Here is a 24,979-nt window from a genome sequence, read left to right as displayed (position 1 = left end):
TCGCCCTGGTAGCAGCATCAGCCTTGAGAACTATTCAACTTCATTTGACTCAAATTCTGAGATGTTGAAAGAGGAAAAGTTTTACAGTTTAAACCTTACAACATATTCCAAACAGGAAAACTTAAAAAAAAAACAAAAGAGGAAGAAGAGACATAAGTATGTCCTCAATAACACAGACTGTGAGATTTTTACCAGTATATGTGCTTGACACTTAAAAATACAGCCTCAAAAATATCCACTGAGCTAAATATAGTACTCAGAAATCAAGAATTGAACATTGAGAAAGCACATGCAGTGTGTTTGGGCTATTTAATGTCCACAGCAACCTGGGCTTGTTTTGCCAACAACGTCTATGTTCACCACAATATGAATGGGATTTTATATTTTCGTCCTCACCTGGTTTGACTGTGACATTGACATAACCTTCTCCATGGGCCCCCTCCCCGTCCACTGTCACCTCAAACTCATACAGACCCACAGTCAGCTGAGAGACAGAGAGAGAGAGAGAGAGAGAGAGAGAGAGAGAGAGAGAGAGAGAGAGAGAGAGAGAGAGAGAGAGAGAGCAAGTCAGGCAAGCAGAAAGAGGAAGTGAAATACTTGAGACGATCTGCGTTCTCCACAGTCTACTGTAATCTTCTGTTTATACATTCAATAAAGCTCCAGCTGCATGTTTTATTTTTAGCAGAACATGAATATGAACGCTGTGATCCGTACCTTGCTGAGTTTCAGCGACTTGCTGTGCTTCCCTTCCATCTCCCCACTGTAATCTTTGGGATGAGTTATCAGACGCCAGTCAAATGCATAGCTTGTCCCTGTGAAGAAGCCGCAACGTTAAATAAAACTGCTCATGCATTTAATTAAAATCTATCAGATGAGGATCATTTCCAGATGAGAGATTTTGGGATGGTTCGAGCATGTTGGGGAGGGATCAAGGGATTAACAAAATGATGACGTGCGTCTCTCTTCGTAACTGTATAATCTTTTTCCAGTCAGGATTTGAAATTCTCTGGCAACTGCTCAGTGTGACATACAGTACGCTGATGGTGACTCAGGAGTGGGACCATCAAGCAGGTCGTGCTTCATAACTCATCACGCTAAAAATATCACATTACACATGCTACATTACAGTCAGTCTGAAATTAGAATACATTAAAGTCACATTAATGTTCCAGATATTCGAGGACTGGAAAGCTTTGACAACTCACTATCATCCCTACACTGGGAAAGAGAAATAAAATTCTGCTACATATTAACGACAACTGCTGCAATTACATGATTAAATCAACAGTGTGTAACAGGTTTCCAGGTAGTGTCCAGGTAACCAACTGCGATAGTTTTTCTAGTTCCATGGTTTTACCTGGCGGGGGTGGTGGGACGACAAAGGCGTTGAGCTCAATGTCGTTGCGGGGCAGCGTGACCTCCACACTCTCTCCTGCTGACACCACCAGCTCCCTCACTGTCGCAGAAAACAACACAGGATCAGAGATGATGCCAAAAACACAACACAGCCACCAAAAGACAAGAACAAGTCAGACAGTGGAGTATTCAACAAGAGAGGAATTAATAACACACCCTGGGGTCAATGGGCACGTAAAGTTTTTTAGTAACAAATAAAATGCTAAAAAATGTTCTTCAATATAATCTTTTGGGAAGATAAATAAAAAAATATTTAAATATCATATTCTACCTTGTTAGACATGCAAAATCACAGAAAACTGAGTGTGTTAAGACCAACCATGACGCTCAAGGTGAACTCCAGTGATTCACAGTTGAAATCCAATTAATTTTGGGGAATCATGAGGGACAAATGTTAAAAAACAAACTGACAAAAAAGGCTAGATATGTGATCTGAATGTTCAGAGAAACTAAATTGATTCAGCAGTCTCGTCTTTCCCCTCTTCCACAGCTTCTTGCCTAATGTTTTGTATTATTTGTGCTGTTACTGTGGGTTTATATTTGCACAGGTATTCTCTGCTAATTGAGTTTTTTGTTGAGATGTTTGTGAGTGGATAAACCTGTCGATGCATGTCTGTATATTAGGTTTATTATTATTTATTGGTTCTTGATTGGGGTGGTGGCTGAAGAGAGAATGTTTTGGAGATTTGAATGGGGGGTGAAAGGGATGGTTTGGGGATGAGGTAGGAGAAATTATGTACAATTGTATTTACAGCAAGATGTAATACAGTCCTTTAGCACATCCTTGGTTGAAGTGAATCTACCACACAGTATGCATCCACAAAACAAAACAAAAAAGATGTAGCAGAGGCCAAAATATCCTGAATTTCAGTCTCTAGTCTGGGTCGAGCTCCAAAAGAATCCTACAGTTCACATAATGCAACTCAAGCCCAAACTGATATACAATTAAAAACTAACCATTATGACATCATCAGTGTTATTTTCTCAGACTTGACAAAACTGTGCATGGGTCCAGAGTTGGAATCGGCCCACTCCAGTCGATTCATCTGGCATTGTGACATGAAGACATTGGTTTCTCATTTGAAATTCAAAAACGATCCAATGAGCAGTGCATGTGGTACTGACGCTGTAGTCAAGCGGTGTAGCCAGAACCAATGGGGAGTAAGAACAACAATGGTGAGTGCTACAGACAAGCTGTTGTCAAGGCTCTATGTCCTAAATCAGTGGTTCCCAACTGGTCCACCCACGGGGTCCAGATTTCTCCTTAGTCATTAGTTTAAGGTCCACACAGTTAAATACAGTCAGTGTCATGCTTGTGTTTGGCCATGTCATCGAGCGAGTTTATTGTTTCTCTCACGGAGCTGTCCATTAGTCACTCACTCCACAGCAGAAAACAGCACTTTCAAAATGAAAGCTCTTTGCTAGAAATGCACTGTACGTAAAAATAAAGTGTGTTTTTTACAAACTTGACACATTTGGAGTCACCTGTGGTTCCTTCAGAATGGACCTGCGACCCACCAGTTGGGAACTAAATCAAGATGTCTTCACAATATCACCCGACATCGTAGTCTGTTTTTTCACTGCTCCACTCGACTCTTAAAACCTGGCAAATTGGGTATGTTGGCATGGCTACGCTTAGTGTGGACTTAGAATGACTTTAGATTTAAGCAAATACATTTGTCTCTAGTGACTGGTTAGGAAAAAAAGAAATTCCCCTTCCTCACAAAAATTGGTTTGAGCGGATGCAATATCAGACTGAAGACAGAAATGGAGTTTAACTAGTTAACAATTCTGTCTGATGTCAGGCAAGACAAAACTCCCTTCAGAGCTGCAGCAGATATTATGCAATTTTTCTCACAGACCAAATCCTCCTCCACATGACTAGTAAACTGATCATTATGTGTAAATTGGTTTGTGTTGAGATCAAGCTATGAATGGGAGATGTTCGGTTTCGGAATAACGAGTTCCTGTTGTGTATGACAGTCCTCGTAAAACGCAGCTGACCTTTGAAACAACTCCTACGCTTTCATTTAGACCAGCTCAACTGGTTACTGTTTGCTCTAGTTACAGTATTCTTTGTTAAAATACCTTAAAATATGTCATGTGTGATGCTATTCTGTTGCTTTTTATTAATGAATGCAAGTTAAATGGCAGTATTGTCCTTCAGGGCGGAGACACGGATTATACGAGTTATTCCTGTTTGTAGAAGCCCAGCATGTCTCAGCACATTCCTGTTGCTTGCACTCATTTGGCCTTATACCCAGAGCACATGTTGCTTTCATCTGAGGGAAATAACATCTGAGCAGTCTGCCATAAAATTTGTGGGCAAAGTACACCTTCATTTTGTCAAACATCGGCTGAAATAAAAACAAAGACAACGCGATAAAGGATCTTTTGCAAATTTTTGAGCGTGTGCGTCAGAATAATGCAAGCTTTAAAGGGACAAAGAAAAGAAAGGATGTCGTGTGAAATCTTCCTCTGAGGCTGCAAAACCACAGTGCAGCTGCATTATTCATGAGTTCATAATTAATAAATGACAAGACGTATTACTGAACGAGCTGAAAATAGGTGATTGCCGACGCCGACTGCTGCAGACAGTCGCCTCCTTACCAGCCTGTGTTGGAGTTGTGATGATAGCAGCTGCAGTTGTGGCTGTGGGTGTGCTGACATCACTGCCATTGGAAGACGCAGGAGTATCAACGGTGCTGTCCGCCGTTGAGTTCTGCTGTGATGGAGCTGGAGCGACGTCTGCACTCCCGTTGGCTACCTGGCTAAGGTTCTTTTGGGCTGTCTGGAGAAGTGTACTAGTGCTGGGTACTGCTGGAGTTAGGTGAGCGGTTTCCAGTTTGGGACTGTCCTGTAGAAACAGTTAAAGATTGTAGGTGTGAATGATGTGACGAGCTCAGAGTAGCAAAGAGCAGATTTGAGGCACAATTTGGGGAACCTTTAAGGAGCCACATTATTCATTTTTCCAGGTTCATTTGTTTGTAGAATCTACCAATACACTCCCATCTGACTATAGTGATTGCAAGAATGAGGGTAAGAAGTATCTAAAGGGACAGTTCACCCCGTAACTCTTAGTACTATTTATCAATCTAGATTGTTTTGGTGTGAGTTGCTGAGTGTTGGAGATATCGTCCATAAAGATGTCTGTCTTCTCTCCAATATAATGGAACTAGATGACACTCAGCAGTCATCTATCGGCAAACTTATTTCAGTTCTGGTACATAAGGCAAAGATAATTCACAGCATCTGAGCAAACAATGCAAAAATCAACATACAAGTTTAAAAGATAACTAATATTGTGTGAAGTTACCGTGCGGGTAAGGGGTTCTGTGTCCAGTGTGTGGCTTCCTGCATGCTGTGCGTGACGAAGTCTTCGACGTTTTGCTGTGATGACAGGACCCTTAAAAGTAAAAGTTACAGACAAGAAAAATATTTTATAAATTACTATATTTGCACGCATACTTCAACTCAGGGTGTCTCTGCTTATATCAAAATATCAAATCCCAACACAATGCCAGTCTCTTTTCTCCAAGACAGGTAAAAAGGTGTTTAACTTCCTTTTTCCCTGTTGCCACTGCCCTTGTCTGTGACATTACCATCTTGAAAAGGCATACTGGTCGAGCAGGAAAACTAAATCACTAGAAATGTGGTTTCAGCTGCACTCCATACCTTTGAGAGCAGCTGAAGGAGGCCGAGGGACTCCTGGTAGGGCTGGGGCAGGGAGGTGATTGGGCAGCCCCTCTTCCGCGAGCAGCTGAGAAGCACACATTGCCCGCCAAGGCTCCACACGGCACTGCAGCTTGGGTTCAAACAGCAGGACTCCCAGCATGTCGCCCCGCCTCTCCCATTTGCCAGAGAGTGCCACCCGAGGCTGACGATGCTGCTCCAGTGGATCCCCAGCACCCCGCCAGTCACCCGGCAGAGATTTGCAGACACACCTGGATGGAGACGGATTGACAGAAGGAAGAAGAAAACAATGACACACTGTACTGATGTTCAAAACTACAAGTCACTGTGAGAATCTTTTGCATCAGGTCATAGTTAAAAGGAAGTTGGTGATGACGGTTTCCCTGCTGAGAAATTCTCAAAAGAGTTTTGTGTAGCGTGTAGTTTGTTTAAAAGGATCTGCCAAAGGCGACATCATGGATCTGCCACTGGGCAGCACTTCCCAGGCTTTTCAAGATTGCACTTGTTTATATCAATCAGGGCATTGTTGGGTGCTCTTGGCATTGTCGAAGGGAAAGGGGCAAAGTGAAACCCACAGTGAGACTTTTCACAGATTAGGCCTCGAGTGAACATTTCTCAGAAAAGCCGACATGCAGCCGCAATTTGAGCAGTCAGCCAAGTCAGCAGCAGAGAGAGGAAGTGAGGCTTTTCCCTGACAAAACAAGACACTGATTAAAACCCAAAGCACAGTATGCAGTATGCTCGAAACTCCACCCTCTGAGCCAGACCATATCAGACTCATATCAGCAGTGAGCTGGTACAGTTAGCTGCCTCTGTGTGCGTAACACGCAAAAGAGTGATATTCTCATTCAAGCTTTAGCAGTATCAAATGAGCTCAGTTCAATCCATCCATTGTCCAACATGGGAAAGTCAATGTGTAGTCAGGTACAATAAAAATCCACAGACTGCAAGAGTAACCACAGAGAGAAATGGGAGGTTATATTTCACCACTACTTCAATGACTGTCCACACAGGCATAGAAGCCAAACCAGCCGTGAATAACAGTCCAGGTAAAAGGAAAACTGCTGAGTCACTCTGTGGATTAAGAAAACTGCTGTGATGAAAATAGAACTCAGCATTGTTTTATTTTTTATCTTGCAGCCCTGAACGGCGACACACGGAAGCAGATCATATCTATACGCACGCATACACAAACAAGTTAACGATCATATCCAGTTATAATCACTTGTGTCATTTCTTAGTAGAACAGTATTTGCTGCTACATTTGGAAAGATGTGGATCTAATAGACTCTTAAACAAATTTTTAAAAGAGTTAAAATCTTTAAGATTTCAGTCCTGATTGATCTGATGCCAACAGCAAACCCTATAACCAAGGAGCAACTGGGGAATCTGTTTACAGTGCAGCCAAACTAATGTGCGTCCTTTTAATTCAAACGTCAGTCAATAATAGGCCTTTTTGTCCTCGTTCCTTGAGCAACTGTGACCTGAGGTCATGCTGCACGCAGCTCAAGTCATTTTCCCACACAACAGGAGGACACTGTAAAAGGAGCTGTTTACCTGGCTAAAAAGTTGGAGCCTGCAACCCTTCAACTAACAGCTCACCATGGCTGCTCCTTTTATGTTTAAATGTTTAAAACTAATCTGCTGTCAGGAAACGCCCATGTCTTGATTTTTAGATGCATTTTGGATGATAACTGCTGTCAGCTTTAACTTCAGAGACAAATCTATGTATTGTGTTTACTTCAACTGCTTCACAATCCAAACAACCTTGTGTTTACTCAGCTGAACTCTTTAGATGCGAAGTAGCGGCAGCAGTAAGAATTGTTGGGTTTGCATGAGTAATAACTCAATACATCTCTAACAGGACTGTAGGGGAGTGACCAGTAAGCAAATTTGTGTTTCCTAGGATAGCAAAGGCATGACCCGACCTGCTCTGACTTACTCGGCCTCTGATTGGCTTACTGTTTCATTCTTACCCATTAAAAGATTAATCCACTAGCTGTTGACCAGTAAATTGATCCCCAACTTATTTAATAACAATAAATCTGTTTAAGGAACTTCTTCTTCTTGAGGGTCGCGGGGGGGCTGGAGCCTATCCCAGCTGACATTGGGCGAGAGGCAGGGTACACCCTGGACAGGTCACCAGACTATCACAGGGCTGACACATAGAGACAGACAACCATTCACGTTCACACCTAGTGACAATCTAGAGTCACCAATTAACCTTTCCCCAACCTGCATGTCTTTGGACTGTGGGAGGAAGCCGGAGTACCTGGAGAGAACCCACGCTGACACGAGGAGAACATGCAAGCTCCCTACAGAAGGGCTCCCTCCTGGAATCGAACCAGGAACCCTCTTGCTGTGAGGCGACAGTGCTAACCACCTCAACACCGTGCCGCCCACATTACAACAGTATAATGAATATGGGAAACACTGATCAACATTTTTCACCATTTTCTGACATTTCATAGAACTAACAACTAATCGAGTTGTAGCAAGAAATGTTAACTAATCGAGTTAACTAATCAGTTCTGATCAGATGGACTGATCCAGTAATGTATACTGCAGCTAAAACTCCAAAAACTGCTGCTAAAGAAAAAAAAAATCATGAAAAGTTCCCCTGCGCTGAGTTCATGGACCAAAAAACAAAAAAAAAACCCACCCCCTCACCCCATCGTAAGCTTCTGCCACACATAGATTGTTATCTTGTGGGAAACACCAGTGAGATAAATAAAAAAACCCAGTAAAAAACAGTAACACTGAATTACATTTTCCTGTGAATTCCTCATGAGTAAGTCAGAAATGAGAATCTTGCACAGGAATGACTTCACCACTAACAATGAAAACTGCTGTATACAGAGGTACTTGCAGGATGTAAATACACTGAATAGCCATTGCTGAAAAATGTCAGCCATAAATAGTTTAAAAAAGGGGCTCAAATTTGTAAAAATCTTAGAATTATCACTTTCAATATTATCACTTTTGACATTGATGTTCTACAAACACAGGTAGCAGCAATATCACTAAATATTTTAAAGATAAGATTAAGCTGAGTGCAAGGTTAGTCATTTGAGAGCCTGTCGTGCTGATGGCAAGGCTGACAACACTTGTGGCTGCTTTAAAAGAAAAACTAAAAAACGCAGTTCATCGAATGTCTCAGACAATGTCATACCCGTAACTGTTGCTACCATGGCAACAAGAAGGCTAAGGTTGACTTTATGGGACGTCAGTGAAACTCAAGTCTGCAAAACACAGGTCTTGCCACACACCAAAACACACAAAAGCACCATAGTTTGTTTGAGAAGGAACCATTTGGCCTCAGTTTAGTCATCCCACCCCTTGTCCACTCTTCTTGTGTCCCCCACCCCTCAACACACACACACACACACACACACACATTCAAAATGTCCACTCACAGAGCCCCTATTGTCCTGTTTCACATTGTAACCCACTGAGCAGAGTGGCATCAGAAAGACAGCACACATACACACACAGTAGGGGAGCCAACAGTCCCCTGTCTCGCCGCCTCAGATTAGAAGGACAGTAAACACTGGCTAACGACTTAAAACCGTGTAAGCATCATAATAACATTGCAAGGAGGATGCAGACCCACCCTGAGTAATCAGAGGTGTGTGAAACTATTGTGCAAATGAGTGCTGAGATGAGGCACAGATGTGAGTTTCCTTATCAGTTCTCTGTCAACAAATGCGGTTCTGCCAGTTTAGTTTAGGGTGACGATGGGTTTGTTTTACCTGTGGGAGAAGCTAAGAGCAAGAGGTAGGTCAGCGGGAGGAGGAGGAGGTGAGGTAAGCTCCAGGTGAGCAGCTTGTGGTGTGCATAGGACATTTTCCACAAGGACCAAGGACCTAGAAACAGGAAACAGAACTATTTGAGTGTGCTTTAATATTTCCCCTAGATTCATTCAACATAAGAGGGCCATCAAAGCCAAGTAATATAAAGGCATTTTTTTTTAGAGATATACCTATTGGCTTTTTTTTTTTTTTGGCCGAGAGAAAGACGAAAGGACTCTCGAGTCTGTGTGCTAAATATGTAGCTAAAGCCAGTTAGCATGACGTAGCACAAAAAGTGGAAACAAGAGTAAACAGAGAGCCTGTCCAAGTTCATAGGTAACAAAAATCAATCCCTGACCTAGAAACAGTCAAGCACATAACATCTGTAAAACTATGCTGTTTTTACACTTCAGTTTTGTACGGTTTTATCAAACAAGATAACATGTTAATCAGAGAGCTTTAGTGGTGCTGGTAGGTGGATTTTGTTTCCTTGTTTCCTTCCTCATAAATAGAATTTTTGAGGGAAGTACTGATGAGATACGTAGATTTGAAGGTTTTGTTTCCCTGCATGACAGTCTGAGCTGCTTCACACACCTCTCATAGAAATTACAACTATCAATCAAAGTAACCACCTGCATCTATAGACGGTTTACTCAAACATTTACCCAAAAGTAATCAAGCAGTCTTTCCAAATAAAAACTGCAACCTACAAAACACGACATGTTTACCTTTCTCCCGGCCAGGCGGTGGAAGAAAGAGATGTGGGGAAGAGAGAGGGAGCGAGGAGTTAGGTTGGCAGCCAGGTGCTGTGAGGCGACGGGTGAAGACGGGTCGACACCAGCAGTCTGAGGAAGAGATCCAACATGGCCGTCACTGGGGCCTTCACGGGCTCAGCTGCTCAAACGCTACACTAGAGTGAAAGAAAGAGAGAGAAAATTAGTTAAAAATGAACAAAATTAGTCATTGATGTCTTCATCTCGCATATGACAAGAGTTTCATCTGATGTAATATGTAGAAAGTTTTCAGAAAAACATTCATATTAACATTTGTACATTGATTTCAGCTATATTGCCACCCTGATATGCATCATTCAGGTTTTTTCCTCCTTCTCTACCTTGATTACAGAAAACAGTGCTTCAGCCCTTGAGGAAGCACTCAAAAGAATTTGAACACCTATAACACATCAACCTGATAACAAGTGTTTATGCAAATAAAATCCAACTGCTCTAACCGAAGTTACTCTGCAGAGAGAGCAAAGAATACAAATGTTACTTCAATCATTTTCCTTTTACAATGACATGAATGTAATATACTGGATCTGAACATTAGAAGACGGTAATGACAAACACCTTATCAAAAATAGCTCAGTTTTTATTGCTCTGTTGGAAACAAACAACACAACAAGCACTTGACATCTTCCCCTTACGCAAGAATTTGGGCTTCTGCCTGTAACTACAAAGAAATGCTCCCTGATTGAGTGTAGTTGAACAAACAAGTCTGTTTCATTATGCAACATTTCTGATAATATCCTGTTGACGGTGACTCTTAAGGAAGTAGAACATGACTCATAATCTTGTGAACGCCCTTTTTTTAAACTATTAGTTCAAATGACATGAAAGTATAAAAAGGAAAATGAAAAAGATAAGTCAGAGGCAGGTGTCTAGTCCCTCTGTCTTAGCCAAAGACACAGGCAACAATCTTAATTATGCAATCTTTAAGTCACTGCTGTCTACTCTTGTAGCGTATTACCCAGGGGGTATGTTCACAACAAAAGTGAAAATGACTGCTCGGCATGCGACACTTTGGAGGATTGCTACATGCAAATAATAAACATTTCTACCTCTCTCCTATGTTGTTATCTCTCTCATGTTCAACCAACCACAGCAGTAACTAAACACACAGGAGTTTTATGACACAATAAAACCCTCACTGGTCCTCCAGTCCAAACTATTATTTGTGTTCCTCGGTGCACTTGTTTTACATCACTTAGGGTAAAAAAGTACTGGACGCAAGTCATATTCATGTGGGGTACACAGATTAAACATGAAACCTTTATGTAAAAGGTGAGTGCCATCACCGATTCCGAAACCTGAACTTGCAAATCAGCCGATACCATGTACCAATTCAATACCATTGCAAAAAAAAACCCCTGCATTGTTGTATGGCATGGCCCTGGTTAAATCCTTGGTAAAACATGAACAAGTACATGCAGAGAATTAATGCAATATAACTTTCTTTTATGCTGTGTAAGATATTGCCATATTGCTGACATTTTACTAATTGATTTCTACAAAAACTGCAGTTTTATCCAAGTGTGAAACTACTTTAAAGATTATTAACAAAATCCAAGATATTGGATATTGGATATTGGGAAGACTCACGTTATCGCCAGTACCCAATCCAGCATTTCAGGCAGTATCAGAGGCATTTCCTACACTGGTATCAGTATCAAAACAGCTCTAAAAGTTACTTTGCCCAATTTATCAGCACTGTAGGAAATGTACCATATATTAAATGATGCCAAAGACACAGTCACAGGCCGACCAGAGCCCTGAGCTAACTTCCTAACACTTAATGTCCTTTCCTCCAGGAAGTGTGATGAGGAAGTTCTCCCATTTCAAAGTGATTAGTCATGGTAATAAATCCATGCTGGAGAATAATTACCTAGCTGGATGAATCATAAGAAAGGAGCAAGATGCAGATTCTCGTATTGCATTCGTGACAATGGTCAACAACATGTTCCTCCACTTAGGTATCTGTTGTCTTGAGGTATAAAAGTAAATTCTTTCAAGTAAAGTAACACTTGAGGAATGCAGATGTATGGCTTGATGAGAAATGCATGGAGTTTGCATCTGGAAGAGCCATGCTGCACTTTTTCCACTCCCAAATTCTCATGCAAGTTCTTACAGCAGTTTTGGATAAAAAAAAAAAGGGGGGGAGTGAACAGTACGAGTCCTGGGACACTGTGTTCAAAACGTGAGCAGGCCTCTTCCACCACCACGTTTCACCAGGAGACTACTATGGGGCTATATAGCCATGAATGAAACAGATTTCACAAGCATCTGCTGTGCAGACACTGTAGATGTCAGCAAGACGCTATGTATCCATATGCTTGGAAATAATGTTACTTTATCACCATTGGTCAGTATTTAAAGACATGCAGATGGTGAGTCTCTTTTCAGAGTTACTACTTTGTAGTAAAGATTTCAAGACAGCAGACAACTTCAGCAGAGAGTTAAGATCATTTCATGTGTAAACTGAAAACATGTACATCTGTAACAACCACATTTTTAGAGCTGTAATGCTGCTATAATACATTCTGCAAAGATGCTGTTTCAAAAAAAAAATCACAGCAGAGTAGTGATCATCAGGCACAGATGTTTAGCTCTCACACACTCACACAACATAAACTGCTAACACAAACCTGTATGGTCTGTCTCCATACGTGGATCTGCATTCCTGCACATGGACGCTTGAGTCCTAACAGCCTTCTCGTGTGCTATAATCAACAGCTCAGTAAATCCCAAATCCACAAACAGTCATCTGTAACGTCATTAGTCCTCCTGAGCCTGTTTTTCCTCTTGCAGGTAAGCCACCAAAAAAAAAAACAAAAAAAAAACCAACCTCCAGGTAAAAATATCCGGACAAAAAAATGTGAGGGATTCAGTCACGTTGTTCAATCTGTAACACAGTAGATTTGCTCTTTAACTGCGCACTAAATGCCCACAGGCTGGTGGTGACTTTGAGTGTGTGCAGCCCCAGTACTGCTCAGGTGCACTCGGTCACCTGGGCTGATGACAGCTCGGCCATTATAGACATTTCAATGGCTACTTTTCCCGTGAGAAGCGTCTGCAAAACAATGATCTCTGTGACCAAAAACCCCCTTATATCCAGAGAGGAAAAGCTTTCTCTCTCTCTCTCTCTCTCTGTCTCTTTGGCTGTTTCTTCCTCCTCGTCCAATCTCTCAGTCGCAGCAGTCAATAGTACGCTTGTCAGCTCTGTATTGGCTCCTAGGCAGACAGGTTGGTGGAGCTTTCTCTGTAATGACACCAAGTCCCACGCACAGTATCTTCTGGCTGCTACAGGGAAGGGAAATTAAGATGTTTTTATTTCTCTCGCAGGCAGAGTCCTTGAGAGAAATCAGCAAAATAATGACAACCCTCCAATTTTGCTGTGACAACGACAGACACATCCTTACAGCAACAACTATTCAAATTCTAGCGTCATATTTTCATGGATGCATAGTTTAGAAATATCGTAGGAGGTTAAAATGATATGACTACACAATGAGGCCACCTTACAACGGAGTAAAACCTAAGACTGCATATTAAATACATACTACTAGTCTCTAACTTCTATTTTTCTGATTGATTGTATTCATTTGTCTTGCAGGAAGCATTAACAATATGCACTGCTGGCAACAGACATCACAATCTTATGCTTTTTCCTACTTGTGTTTAACTTCTTGTTTCTTGGTTTTACCAAATTCTCATTCATTATCACTGTCATTTATTGTGTCTAATGCTGGATGCCATACTTTCTAATTGATGGTTTTCATTCTGTTAACTGACGGATGGGTCTGTTTCCATTGTGCTGCAAGTCAAATTTTCCTACACAGAACAATAAAGACTTCACTGAACTGACAACAAATTGATTTATGGCTTACTATAAAACATAAAAAGCCATTCATTACTACCACAAATGTGCTTGTTAAAGCGTGGACAAGATAACAGAGTTTAATGTCTACCATTTTATCATTAAAAATATGAAAACTACATGCTTGCTTAAAGCTTTTGAAGGCTGTGGTGGCCTGTGCTGGGATCTCTAACCACCTTTACTTTATCAATCAATTGATAACACAAGATAACACACAACAATAATCATGTAAATAACTTAGTTAAGCTCCACTCTATAAGAATGATTGATTCTTACAGGGTGGGGATTAACTGACTGATTAAAGTGTAAATTAGTGCATGATGAACTGCACGGATGTAGGACTGTCAGTCAAATGTAATGCATGAGTAAGCCCACTGCTGAGATAATATCTCTGAGACATTTCATCCAAAATGGTGGGCTTGTGCATTATGTATACCAGCTTGAAAACAGCAGTCAGGGTTTACACAAGATAAAAATTGTCTCTAGCTGTCAGATAATTTAATAAAGGCCGATGGCTACAGCCTGCGTAGTCCACTGCACTGTAACAAAATTACAAACAAGAGACGGCTGAATCAATAACATGACACTTCGTATAGTAACTGCTCTCCGTATCGTTTTAACAAGCAAAACCGCCGTGCCAGCGCTGAGACATGAAGGTTGAGGTAGAGCACCATGAGGTATTCCACCTGTGTAATCCTGGATCACCGCTGTTTAAGGCACCTTGAGGCTAACAGCTGCTGGCATCTCTATTTCACTATACACCGTGCAGGAACACGGATTGCTCCTGAGCGTATTCAATGGCAATTGGCACGACACCACTAAAGACAGAAAAGTGTATAAGGACTTACAGTTACAAGAAAAATGTCATTCTCTCCGGTAGGTCGCTGCGTTGTGTTGTGTCGTCGTTTCTGTTGTTGTCCCCTGTGCAATTAATTAGGTCAGTATTCCTCTCGCATGTACAGCTGATGTGCCTGTGTAGCTACTGTCAAGCCTGTATAACTGATAAATGACGCTTCCGGTGGCTGGATTTTCAAAATAAAATACTCACTAACACAGCCGCTGGAGCGTTTTGAGGGCGATACGGGTACAATGGTTTATATAGACGACTTTTATGGGAAGGAATATGTAGTAAATGAAAGTAGACTACAATTTATATCAAACAAACACCCACTCCAGAGCTAGTTTTGCCCGTGCTGCGTCCCAAATTAAACTGACGACGGTTGATATTAATCCCACAACTTCCGCCGTGCGCCACCTGCCGACCAGCTGTCAACGGCGAACAGGTTTAGCATAACATAAACAGTGAACCCGCTGAACTTTAGTCATTTTACGGTACATTTAATGATATAAACTTTAAACAAAGGTGAAGACGTCAACCGTGACCTTAAAAATAATGCGGGACTCTTCTCCGACGTTTACAACACGAACCAAAATGGCGTCTCCGCCTTCTAACTATCCCTCCTCTGATTGGTTCTGTGACATTATTTGACTGTTTTCATTGGTTCCTTGCAATTTTGTTTTGACGTTTTACTTCCGGGAAGTGCACGAGGTGTTGCTGCGCGTGATACAGCTGTCAACAAAGTAAGTTATATTAACGTTTACAAATCCATATATTAAAGGCAGAATTGTTGCTAACCGTTACTTTGAATAGCTGAACAAACCAACTGAAAAGCATTTAACTAGCTGCTTTCGTTGCTCTCAACGGTGTGGAGCTAATTATTTGTTTTCCAGTGTGATATTCGGTGCCTTTGACTACTTTTTTTTTATTCCTCTCTCGGTGGCACAGTTATAAAGGTCGTAATGGCTGACAGCGCCGACGTTACACCTGCCGTGAGCAGCCAGCCTTCTGGAAAAGAGGAGAAGGATGGAGGAGAAGGTGAAGGAGGCTCGGACAAGGATGCAGAAGGTGGTTTGACTGATGTCCAGAGGGAAGTGTTGGAGAAATGTATTCATACTCTCAGGCAGGCTCAGAATGACAGTCACACATTGGCTGCCCTTCTGTTGGTAAGTGTCTTTGTACGTGTTGATAAAGTAGGATACACAAAAAACACTATTTTCACTAATCTTTAGCATTATTGCTAACAAGCTAACTGTCTGCCTGTGAAACTATTACACATGTAGTTACTGGCATCTAGAAAAATATTTGCTATGGTAGGAGAAGTTAAAGGCAGAAAAATGAATAAAAAGTTAGCTAACATTAAACTAAACTAAGCTGAAGAACAGGTAGAGAACATTTTAAGCCCCCTGTGTTGTTCTTTAGAGGTTCTCCTCTGGTTCTTTAGCTTTGTTTAGTTTAATTTACTGGGTAAAGAATAAAAACACTACAATAAAATACAGCAAAAGGTTTACTGTGTTTCTCAGTAAGCATTTAGTACAAAATCTCATCCATGGTATTAACTGGCGTCTTTCAACAGCCCACAGGCCAGATTTCATAGACTAAATGATTAATCATTTAGTCTATAAAATAATTAGATAGATTAGATATTCAGCTATTAACTGAATAATAAGCACATAGTCTTTAGTCTGTGCTTCTTAATATAAATGGGCAAAATATACCTCTTAGTATAATGCAGTACAGTTAATCAGCATCACAAATATCACCTTGTGAAATTAGCTTACAGTTGAATTAACACTTCACTAAATCTCTGTCTTCAGATAACTCGCTTGTGCCCTGCAAGCAAGCTAGACAAACCCACCTTGAGGCGCGTCTTCGAGGCAGTTGGCGTGAACCTTCCAGCCCGGCTTTTGGTGACTGCGGTCAGAGGGAGTGACAACTCTTGCTTACCTCCGCAAGAGCTTCTTTCACTGGGCACAGCTCTGTTGGCTGCCCTCAGCACAGACCCTGACATGGCCTCCCAACCACAGCTCCTCACCACCATCCCACTCCTGCTGGGCATTTTAGCAAATGGTCTTGAGAACCAACAGGAACAGAAAGCTCAGGAACACAACCAAGATGGAGACAAGAAGCTAGGCCCAGATTGTAAAGTCCATTCAGCAGAGAGTTCAAACATGGATAGTAGTCCTAGCAATGTGGCAAAATCAACAGGAGAGAGCAAGCAAAAGTGTGATGATGGAAGCGAAGCAAGTAAAGTATTAACATCTCAAGAAACCTCTCCCTCCTCCAAGCTCGATGAGGCCGTGGCTACTGACTGCTACCAGGTCCTCACAGCTGTGTCTGCCTTACCCAGAGGTACGGACCAGCTGCTAACCAGGGGTGTCATTCCTGCTCTGTGTCACGCAGTGGAACAAAACCAGACTTTCAGCCATGAGAGGGGGCTTGCCTTGCTTGGTTGCCTCCTCTCAGGTAAAGCCAAAGACAAAGTGTGGAGTAAACACCCTGCAGAACTCCTCACTCTGCTTGTTGGGCTCTCCAAAGACTTCTGCCAAGCCACAGGCCAAACCAAGCTGGACATGTGTACCCAGTTAGCGCAGTTTCTCCCCCCAGTGGGAGTAGCAGTAGAGAGTGAGGAGTTGAAGGGAGTTGTGGGTCGTGTATGGGGGGCATTGAGACCCATGTTGCAGGCTAAGTTGACACCGAGACAGATCGGGCAGATCCTGGTCCTTGGTGCTTGTCTGCTGGATTTACACGGGTGGGAGCTGGTGGGACCGCCAAAGTTCTGCTGCTTACTGGTGAACCGGGCCTGTGTGGAGGTCAGAATGGGTTTGGAGGAACCGCCTGGTAGCGTACTGAGCCCAGAGCTGCAGCACACACTCACAGGTAGTATGCCTATTTAAAATGATATATTGATTGTAATTAAAATATCTGCCTATTTCGTAACAAGTTGCCTACTAACAAAGCTGAGGCAACCTCAACCACAACAGTTTGTAATGTTATACCTACTTCTCACTGCTTCTGTAGCTATTTTCCTTATTAATTAAATGTCCAAAAATTATTCTAACAAGGGCTACAACCACGATAGAAATACTCATGCCAAGAGTCCCGAGTCCCGCAGTGCAATCTCCCTGTGAAATGTTTTACTTGTCACCAAAAAGTATTTGAAATTCTCCTTTCCCATATTTTGCATATTATGTTGACTGTTAAATATATCTCTCTACAAAATGTATTTCCCTACACAGTTGTCCAAATGTTATTTCAAAGCTTTCTCCACAATGCCAGGAGTATAATTCTGGTGGGGGTTTTTTTTGTCAAAAGTGTTCAGATTTAAGGATTCTGACTCTAAACAAATATCTCAATCCGGTTTAAAAACTCACCATGTGTAATTTGTGTGTATCTGTAGAATTTAAACTCCTCAGATTATTTAAGGTAGCAAAATTCCCTGAAACAATACTGAGGACATGACCTTGCTGTTAAACCACATGGCTACGATTTTATTAAAGATGATTAACCCTTCTTATAACGTCATATTCCCAGGCTGTTATCGAATCATGGAGGCTGCCATAGAGCAGGCCTGCTGTCAGGGAGTGTCGCAGACCGCTGTGCCACCTCAGAGCTCCATCCCGTCACTCAGTCTACAGCAGAGCAGGCAGGTCCTCGGGGTGTTGGAAGAGGCCTTCTCTGCTATAATGTACTACCTGCAGCAGGTGAGAGGAAGACGTTTAAGCATCTGTTGGTGCCACTCTGTTTTTGTCCTGTCATAGCCTTTTTTTCTATCTAACAAGGTACTTATTGCTGTTCTGGAAATTTAATGACTCACTGTGCGCCAAATGAATCTTCCTTGTGCTGTGTCAAAAATGTACATCTCCTAGGAAGTAAAGTATTGGATAAATTGCTTAGTAAATGCCTGGTAACTAGCTAGCAATAAAATTGGGAGTTCATTTTGAAATATTAAGATCACAAATAGAGCTAGAATGATTTGTAGAATAATTAACCTGTCAATTACCAGAAAAGAATCTGTTACATTTTAAATAGTGGATTATTTAAGTTATTTTTGAATAAAGATGCCACTGTTTTCTGATGTTTTATAGACCAGACAGATAATCCAAATACAAGTTGTAGATTTAATGATAATGAAAATAGCTGTGAGTTGCAGCTCTGCTGGCAAACAAGCATGATGAGATTCAGATTCTTCTTTTCAGCCCTACCAAATGTTATATAATATTGTGTTTATTATTGTTCAGAGTGTAACAATAGGAAGGCCATCCAAAGATTTTTTGGCTTGTTTTTTCTTGGCAAGACAATAGCAAGCAAAGACACGCTGCCACAGGAAAGAAAAGTATGAGGAGTCAAATATTTTGGCAGACTAAGAATGCTTTTCGAAGACTAGCAGGACTAAAATGTTTCATGAAAATGGTATATGTTAAAATACGTTTGTGTCATGGCAGTCGAGGAGAGAGAAAAGCAGAACATTTAATGTATAAATCTTTATTTGTATGGAAATTAGCAAATGCACTGTTTTAAATGATTCTTCCCCGTTTCTTCCTGTTCTTGTAGGTGGAGCCAAGTCGCTACAGTGACCCGTTTGTTTTTGCCACTTTCCGCTCTCTGTGTTCGTGGCTGGCTGAGGAGACATCCTGTCTGAAGGAGGAATTGACCGCACTGTTGCCGTTTTTGATTGGCTACTCCCGGAGCCACCTGAAGGGTGACAGCCCAGAGCAGGGCCTCTCTGACTGGATGACCGAGATGTCCGTCAGAGAGGGGAAGGAGGCGTGGACGGGCAAAGAAGCTCTGAGGTAAAGATGACAATATATATCCGAGGGAATCGGTCAGTGCTTTCCCTTCCTCCCTTACGTCCTCATCCTTCTCTTCAGGTATCTTCTCCCAGCTCTGTGCCACCTGTCAGCAGAGGAAGGTCCCAGGAAGGTGCTGCTCACTCTCGACACCCCGGCCCTACTGGTGGAGTATTTGTCGCAGTGCTGGGCTTCCATCAAGGGGAAAAGTGGGTTGGCTTCCACCAGGGATCCCAGCATGGAGACAGCCTGCTCAGCTCTTCTCAACTTCACTGTCACAGAGCCAGAGAGAGTCAGGTAGCTGGTTTACAAGTGAAACACTCATCTGAAGGTGGCAAATTAATGATATATATCTATCTATAACTGAGATATCGCTGCTCATACTGATAGTTCATGATGGCCTAAATTAAATTTTTTTCTGTGTTGTACACTAGGAAGGACCCATGCTTCAGAGCGCTGGAGGCCCTTCTGAATGCAGCACTTCCAGTTCTGGTGCATAAACCCCACCTGCTGGTGCTAACAGCAAACTACTGCACATTGGGACTGATGATTGGCAGACTCAAATCAGCTCCCTCAGGTGAAAATGCTTCTTTTGTGTTGGTTCCAGTGCTTGATAAGAAGCCTTTCTCACAGCAGACATTTTAACATGTAATAGCAGGTGTTACCAATAACATTAACAATGCCTCTGTTCACTTCAAATGTCCCAGTAAACTCTGTGACAGTGAGTCACAACAACCTGAAACAGAAGCAGCTAAATGGCATTCAGCCTTTTATTAATTTGATTATTCACACTTGTGTTTTTCCTACCGGGACATGTCAAAATGTCCTCTGTGAAAAAGGCGTATATATCAGGGCTTTGGAGCTGGCAAATCTAAATCTGATGTAGCCATTACTAATGTTATTAGTCATCCTTGTGTGTTTCCTTCTATAACTGCTTTGAAAAAGGCCTATGGGGATGCAGATCATGTGGGCTTTAAGTTGGGAAGAAATGCTGCTGTACACAAGATGCAGACTGGGGATGAAAACATAAAATCATTATTATTATTAATTTTAGTCACATTTTTAATTAAGTACATAGGCACAAAATGTCCGTTATTGGCAGCTTAGGCTAAAAAAATAGATGTCCCCACTAATGACACATACTTGTTTATTTTCCAGGCTCAGTTGAAGCTAGCCAGAGGCGGTTCTTCTCTGCAGCTCTGGGGTTCCTCTGTAGCGCCCTGGACTCCGGCTCCAACCCTGGTCTGGTGAAGGTGAGCCTCAGCTGGGAGGAGAGTTGGGACGAGGTGGCTGAGCTCTGGAAGTTGGGTCTGCAGGCTCTGGGAGGCTGCGTCCGCGCTCAGCCCTGGATCACTACACTGGTCAGAGAGGAAGGTTGGCTCAAACACACACTCACCATGCTGAGTCAGTGTAGCGCACTACCTGACCAGCACACACAGGAGGCGCTAGAGGAAGCTCTGTGCGCCATGGCACACCAGTGCTCAGTCTGTAAAGCGGAGATTGGGGACATGATGAGGAATGGTAAAGGAGCTTTGATGTGTATGACGAACCTGAAGAAGTCAGTGGGAGTAGAGTGACACCAAACTGCAGCTGACATACAACGGGCTCTTTTAAAGGAGTATTTTTAAATTGCATAGTTGGCAATGAAGGAATAAAGGAAGGCTGTTACTGGAGCCAAACTTGAGTGTTTATTACCTGCACCAATCTGGCATGAATAATGTTTTACCTGTTGCCCCTGACTTTAATGTAAAGAAGAGATGAAAGGCCTCAGATTGTGCTGGTAGGGCTGGGTATCTGTACTCTGAACCACGTAGAATAGAAACTTCAGTCAAGCCCAGATCTAGAAAAAAGGACTATTTGTATGGTTTTGCTTGCAGCCAGTCACCGCAATGCATCCTGTGATTGGCCCACTAGTTCATCGTGCCAAGATGCAACCAAAACTATAAAAAGATGAAGGTATTTTATACAACTGAATGCTTCCAGTCACACTCTAATGGTACCAGTATCACTTTGAGGGTACTGGTATTGGTGCTAGTATTGTAATTTATAAACGACACCCAGCCCTAACTGCTGGTCTTGTGATCTTTGCAAGTGAGCTTGAATTACAAAGAAGACACTCAAAATTATGAACATATTTTTAGTGTAATGCAAATGTTCAGACGGCTGTGCTCTGACGATAGTTTCTTACATGTCTGTTGTGAAATATTAATGTCTTTAATAAAGAGCTATTTTGTTAAACAATTAAAAAACAACCAGAACACAACTTTTCATGTGTCTTCTTTTGTGTGTGTGTCTTTTCTTAAGTTTATTTGTGACTTTTATTTTTTAGATATACATCCTCATGATGAACAAATGGGCCCTGGGCTGAGAGCCACAGACAGAGAGTATTGAGAGACCGATTAATTGGTTTTCTTTTTTGTAGGAATTGGTTTACAATTACAAATATATGGATTATTGCCAACCATTCTTCAAGTCCTGAGTCTTCTTAAGTAACTTTGAAGTCAGGATGTGAGTCTTAAAGGTCCAGTGTGTAGGATTTAGGACATCTCTTGGCAGTAATGGTATATAATATTCATTACTATGTTTTCATTCATTTATAACAACCTAAAACTAAGTGTGTGTGTCCTCTTCCACAGAGTCCGCCATGTTGTCCTGCAATAGGCCACAATGGACAAACCAAACACTGACTCCAGATTGGGCCATTTGTGTTTTTGTGTCAGCAGCCATAGTTTTCCGACATGCTTGGCACACGGGAGAAGTTTCAGCTCTGCAGCCTCACTGCTAGATGCCACGAAATCCCACACACTGAACCTTCTAAGGTCTTTCACGCTGACCATTGAAATGACCTATTAAGGCTGTTAATAGTGTTTTCTTTTACATAGCTGACACTTAATCCTTTCAGGGCAGTGACCTAATGATTAAATATTCAAGCTGTGGGATTTGAATATTTTTGTATTTAAGTTAGTCTTGTCTCCTTATAAGGCCTCATTGACAAAAAGTGTCTGACTCAAGTCCAAGTCTCAAGTAACAAGCCTGTTACTCTGGCCTTAAGTCTTACCCAATCATCCACCCACTTTGGTTTAAGCTGAGTAAATATAATACAGGTGTTAAAATCTGACACATCAGGATGTCTCGGGAGGTCTCTGTATAGGTAGGTAACTGTTTCTGTTCCTCCCTTATATATGAAGCACCACAAGATGGCGCACTGGGACCTTTTTGGATGTGAAGTGCCTTGAAGTTCTTGCCGCACGCTGCCTATATGTGGCTGTACATTTGGAAAGAGAAACGTGAATGCAAAACTCAAGAGTGATATTTTTTCGTGTTTATTTTCCTCCTAATTCTGCTTTCTGAATAAATATGAAATGCAAATTGACCAAAATTGTAATTTCCCCCAGTGTTAGTGCAGCGCCTTCGTCAAAGAGCGTCAAGAAGTTGTTGAAAGGCGAATGACTCATCTCAATAATTTAATTTTGCTTCATATTTCAAATGTATTATCAGTTGAGAATATTTTTTATGTTGACATCAATGTATAAAAAAATACAGCATGGTGTATCAAAGTAAGAATTCGCGTTTTTGTTAATATAGGTGATTTTCTTCTTTGTCATTATTACAAGCCATTGTTTTCCTATTCACCACTTCATTCCCGGTCCTACAGTCCGCGCACAAACCGTGAAAAAAGTTTTTAGTTACCCCCTGCACGACTCCTGTCACCTCCCGCCCTCTTTTCTTTTTACCCCCCACCCCCTCCCCGAACACCCATCCATACAAACTCCTGCATCGTCTCTCAAACTAACTCACTCCTCTCTGTACCTTCAGCCCGTCTCTCCTCTATCTACCGCGTCACATTAACCCCTCAGCTGCAGCTTGACAACCACACTGAGAGACACCAACACCACCGGCACCACCATGCTCTGGAAATCCCGAACCAAGACTGACGCTCTGCAGGTAAAAGAAACACCACACGGCTTTTTTGTTGTTTTGTTTTCACTGGTGTAATTGTGCTTTCAACACATTTAGGTCTGTTGTGAAGTCCATCATCATTGCGTAAAAATGCTGCACATGGTGGGCCTGTTGGCTTGTTTTTAAGGGAAGCTGAATTCGGAAAATTTACTTGTCAGTTATGAAACGTGTGAATGATCCAGCTTGGGTGAAATGTTTGGAGAAAATTGAGTTATTTGAAGTATAAAGCTGGAAAGATCACCTGGATATCCGTGCGTAAAAGCGACTGTAGTCTGAACTTAGACATTAAAAATGAGAGAATATGATTTTATTGTTTAATTGTGCTAAATAAACATATGGAAACTCTAATATCTCAAATATCTCTCGGTGCGTAAAATCCAGAATATGACCCAGTGCCATTTTAAAACAATAAATGCAAAAGCACAGTGTGTGTTTGGATTAACGGACGATAATTGAATGAATATATCTCTTTAAGAGAAGTGGACCCTGTCGACCCCTCCCCTCATTCTGCCGGGTGCGCGCAAAACCTATAAGTAGTGCGCTCATGGAGAGTCTGTAGGACTCCGTGTGTGTTGTGCGCGCGTGTGCGTAACTGACAGCAGCTTTTCATCTGCGCGTAAAGAGCTCCGTCAAACGCAGAGCGAAAGGAAAGTAAATAACACCTTCTGAAATTAATGGACCGTTAAAAACAGCCTGGATTACATCTCGGAGCATTTTGGTGACATCTTTCAGTTGTTGGAGGCTTGCGCATCCTGTTGAATTTTAAATTTGGGGGGTATCCAGAGTGGTCCAGATGTTAATCCACACCTATTCGGCCATGGTGAGTGTGATAGAAAACGTGTTTTGTTTTTTTTTAGTTTTTTGGAGTCCTGATGTCTGTTCACTACTAATATAACTCAAATTTAGAAACACATATTTTTTGCACTGAGTGTGAGTAGACTGGAACATGCGCACAATGAGTTATCTTCACTTAAAAACAGCTAATTCTGGTAAATTCACGTGTAGGAAAAAATGATTTAATCAATTTGTTGCATTTTTGGATGTAACACCAACTGTCAGCTTGTAGAGTAAAACGATCCTTTGTGATTTTTATGACTGACAAATACATTTTTGCAAATTTGTTCTCTGCTCTCCAGCAGAATCATAAAGTGTCCATACTTTGCGATGAGCCCTTCTGACACTGAGTTTAGTGTTGCGGCGCGGCGCATCTGTCCGCGGAGATGCTCTTTGTCTGCACCGTGTCACAGCAAGTGAGACCGACTGACAGTGAAGTGTCCACTCACTGCACAAACACGCCGAGGCAGAGCGGTAATCAATCTGTCTGGAGGAGTGTCATCGCGTTTTACAGCCGCAGATATAAACTTTGTCAGACTAAAATATTAAACAGTTCTGCACAGATGTATGACAGATGTATGGGTGTGCTTTTAACGTGGCAGTGGGCCTCTCTGCCTGCCAGATAATGGACATTGTGCCACAACAACAGCATTGATTTGGGTGACCCAGCTTTAAAAAACAAATCCAATTTTACCAGGAAGTGTGTGAGCCGAAATGTAGGCTAGTGGACTACATGTTTTTACACACACTGCTGCATGCTGGTATTTTTTTCTTTTACATGAGGGGTTAAACTTGTAAAGTCAAAATAAAATCTGAAAAATGAACCTCCTTTTCTTCGATTCTAAGTTTTGGGGTCAATGTGGTTTTGTTGACACGATGACAGATAATTTACAGATTGACTCCCCTCCCGGAGCAGCGTGTTGTTATTGTGCACTACCTGTCCTTTGTGCAGCTTTTTGTGCAGCTTCTTGGTGGCCGTGACCTTTCTGACACTGTTCGGC

General features: G+C 41.9%; 3 protein-coding genes across 9 annotated transcripts in view; 2 read left to right on the top strand and 1 right to left on the bottom strand.

Annotated features, from left to right (window-relative positions):
* kiaa0319l (KIAA0319-like ortholog) overlaps positions 1–14,959 on the bottom strand; it is a 28,370-nt gene extending 13,411 nt beyond the window's left edge. The window contains exons 1-10 of one of the 3 annotated variants that reach the window (XM_050034061.1): positions 14,405–14,959; positions 12,325–12,979; positions 9,629–9,810; positions 8,862–8,975; positions 5,092–5,360; positions 4,733–4,822; positions 4,027–4,273; positions 1,358–1,456; positions 715–812; positions 397–484 (exon numbers count right to left, since the gene is read on the bottom strand). In XM_050034061.1, coding sequence (XP_049890018.1) covers positions 397–484; positions 715–812; positions 1,358–1,456; positions 4,027–4,273; positions 4,733–4,822; positions 5,092–5,360; positions 8,862–8,955 — 985 coding nt within the window. In that variant the 5' untranslated portion in view covers positions 8,956–8,975; positions 9,629–9,810; positions 12,325–12,979; positions 14,405–14,959. The remainder of the gene's footprint in view (positions 1–396; positions 485–714; positions 813–1,357; positions 1,457–4,026; positions 4,274–4,732; positions 4,823–5,091; positions 5,361–8,861; positions 8,976–9,628; positions 9,811–12,324; positions 12,980–14,404) is intronic. The other 2 variants (XM_050034062.1, XM_050034063.1) reach the window with 2 other exon arrangements.
* Positions 14,960–15,036: 77 nt separating this feature from the next.
* ncdn (neurochondrin) lies at positions 15,037–21,435 on the top strand. Of its 2 annotated transcripts, XM_050034064.1 has the most exons (8): positions 15,037–15,137; positions 15,343–15,560; positions 16,212–17,274; positions 17,929–18,098; positions 18,949–19,187; positions 19,266–19,481; positions 19,619–19,761; positions 20,343–21,435. In XM_050034064.1, exons 2-8 carry the CDS (start codon positions 15,357–15,359, stop codon positions 20,759–20,761), a joined length of 2,454 nt encoding a protein of 817 aa, XP_049890021.1. In that variant the 5' UTR covers positions 15,037–15,137; positions 15,343–15,356; the 3' UTR covers positions 20,762–21,435. The 2 variants fall into 2 exon arrangements, with proteins under 2 accessions (XP_049890021.1, XP_049890022.1); XM_050034065.1 differs by lacking the exon at positions 15,037–15,137 and having other exon boundaries at positions 15,336–15,560.
* A 1,551-nt stretch (positions 21,436–22,986) lies between these two features.
* Positions 22,987–24,979, top strand: part of tfap2e (transcription factor AP-2 epsilon) — a 16,254-nt gene continuing 14,261 nt past the window's right edge. For 2 of the 4 annotated variants that reach the window (XM_050035391.1, XM_050035389.1), the window contains exon 1: positions 22,987–23,129. In XM_050035391.1, coding sequence (XP_049891348.1) covers positions 23,091–23,129 — 39 coding nt within the window. In that variant the 5' untranslated portion in view covers positions 22,987–23,090. Of the gene's footprint in view, positions 23,130–23,698; positions 23,965–24,979 lie in introns of those variants that run through there. The other 2 variants (XM_050035392.1, XM_050035390.1) reach the window with 1 other exon arrangement.

The sequence above is a fragment of the Epinephelus moara genome, chromosome 22, assembly GCF_006386435.1.
Source record: "Epinephelus moara isolate mb chromosome 22, YSFRI_EMoa_1.0, whole genome shotgun sequence".
Classification (NCBI taxonomy): domain Eukaryota; kingdom Metazoa; phylum Chordata; class Actinopteri; order Perciformes; family Serranidae; genus Epinephelus; species Epinephelus moara.
Note: the sequence above shows the minus strand (reverse complement) of the source record. Positions and strands in the feature narration are given on the sequence as shown.

Bases quoted from the DNA above. Each gene is read 5' to 3' on its own strand.
- ncdn (XM_050034064.1), top strand. From the start codon at position 15,357: ATGGCTGACAGCGCCGACGTTACACCTGCCGTGAGCAGCCAGCCTTCT. The intron at 17,275-17,928 runs GTAGTATGCCTA...TCATATTCCCAG, and splicing joins GCTGCAGCACACACTCACAG to GCTGTTATCGAATCATGGAG. The intron at 19,188-19,265 runs GTAAAGATGACA...CCTTCTCTTCAG, and splicing joins ACGGGCAAAGAAGCTCTGAG to GTATCTTCTCCCAGCTCTGT.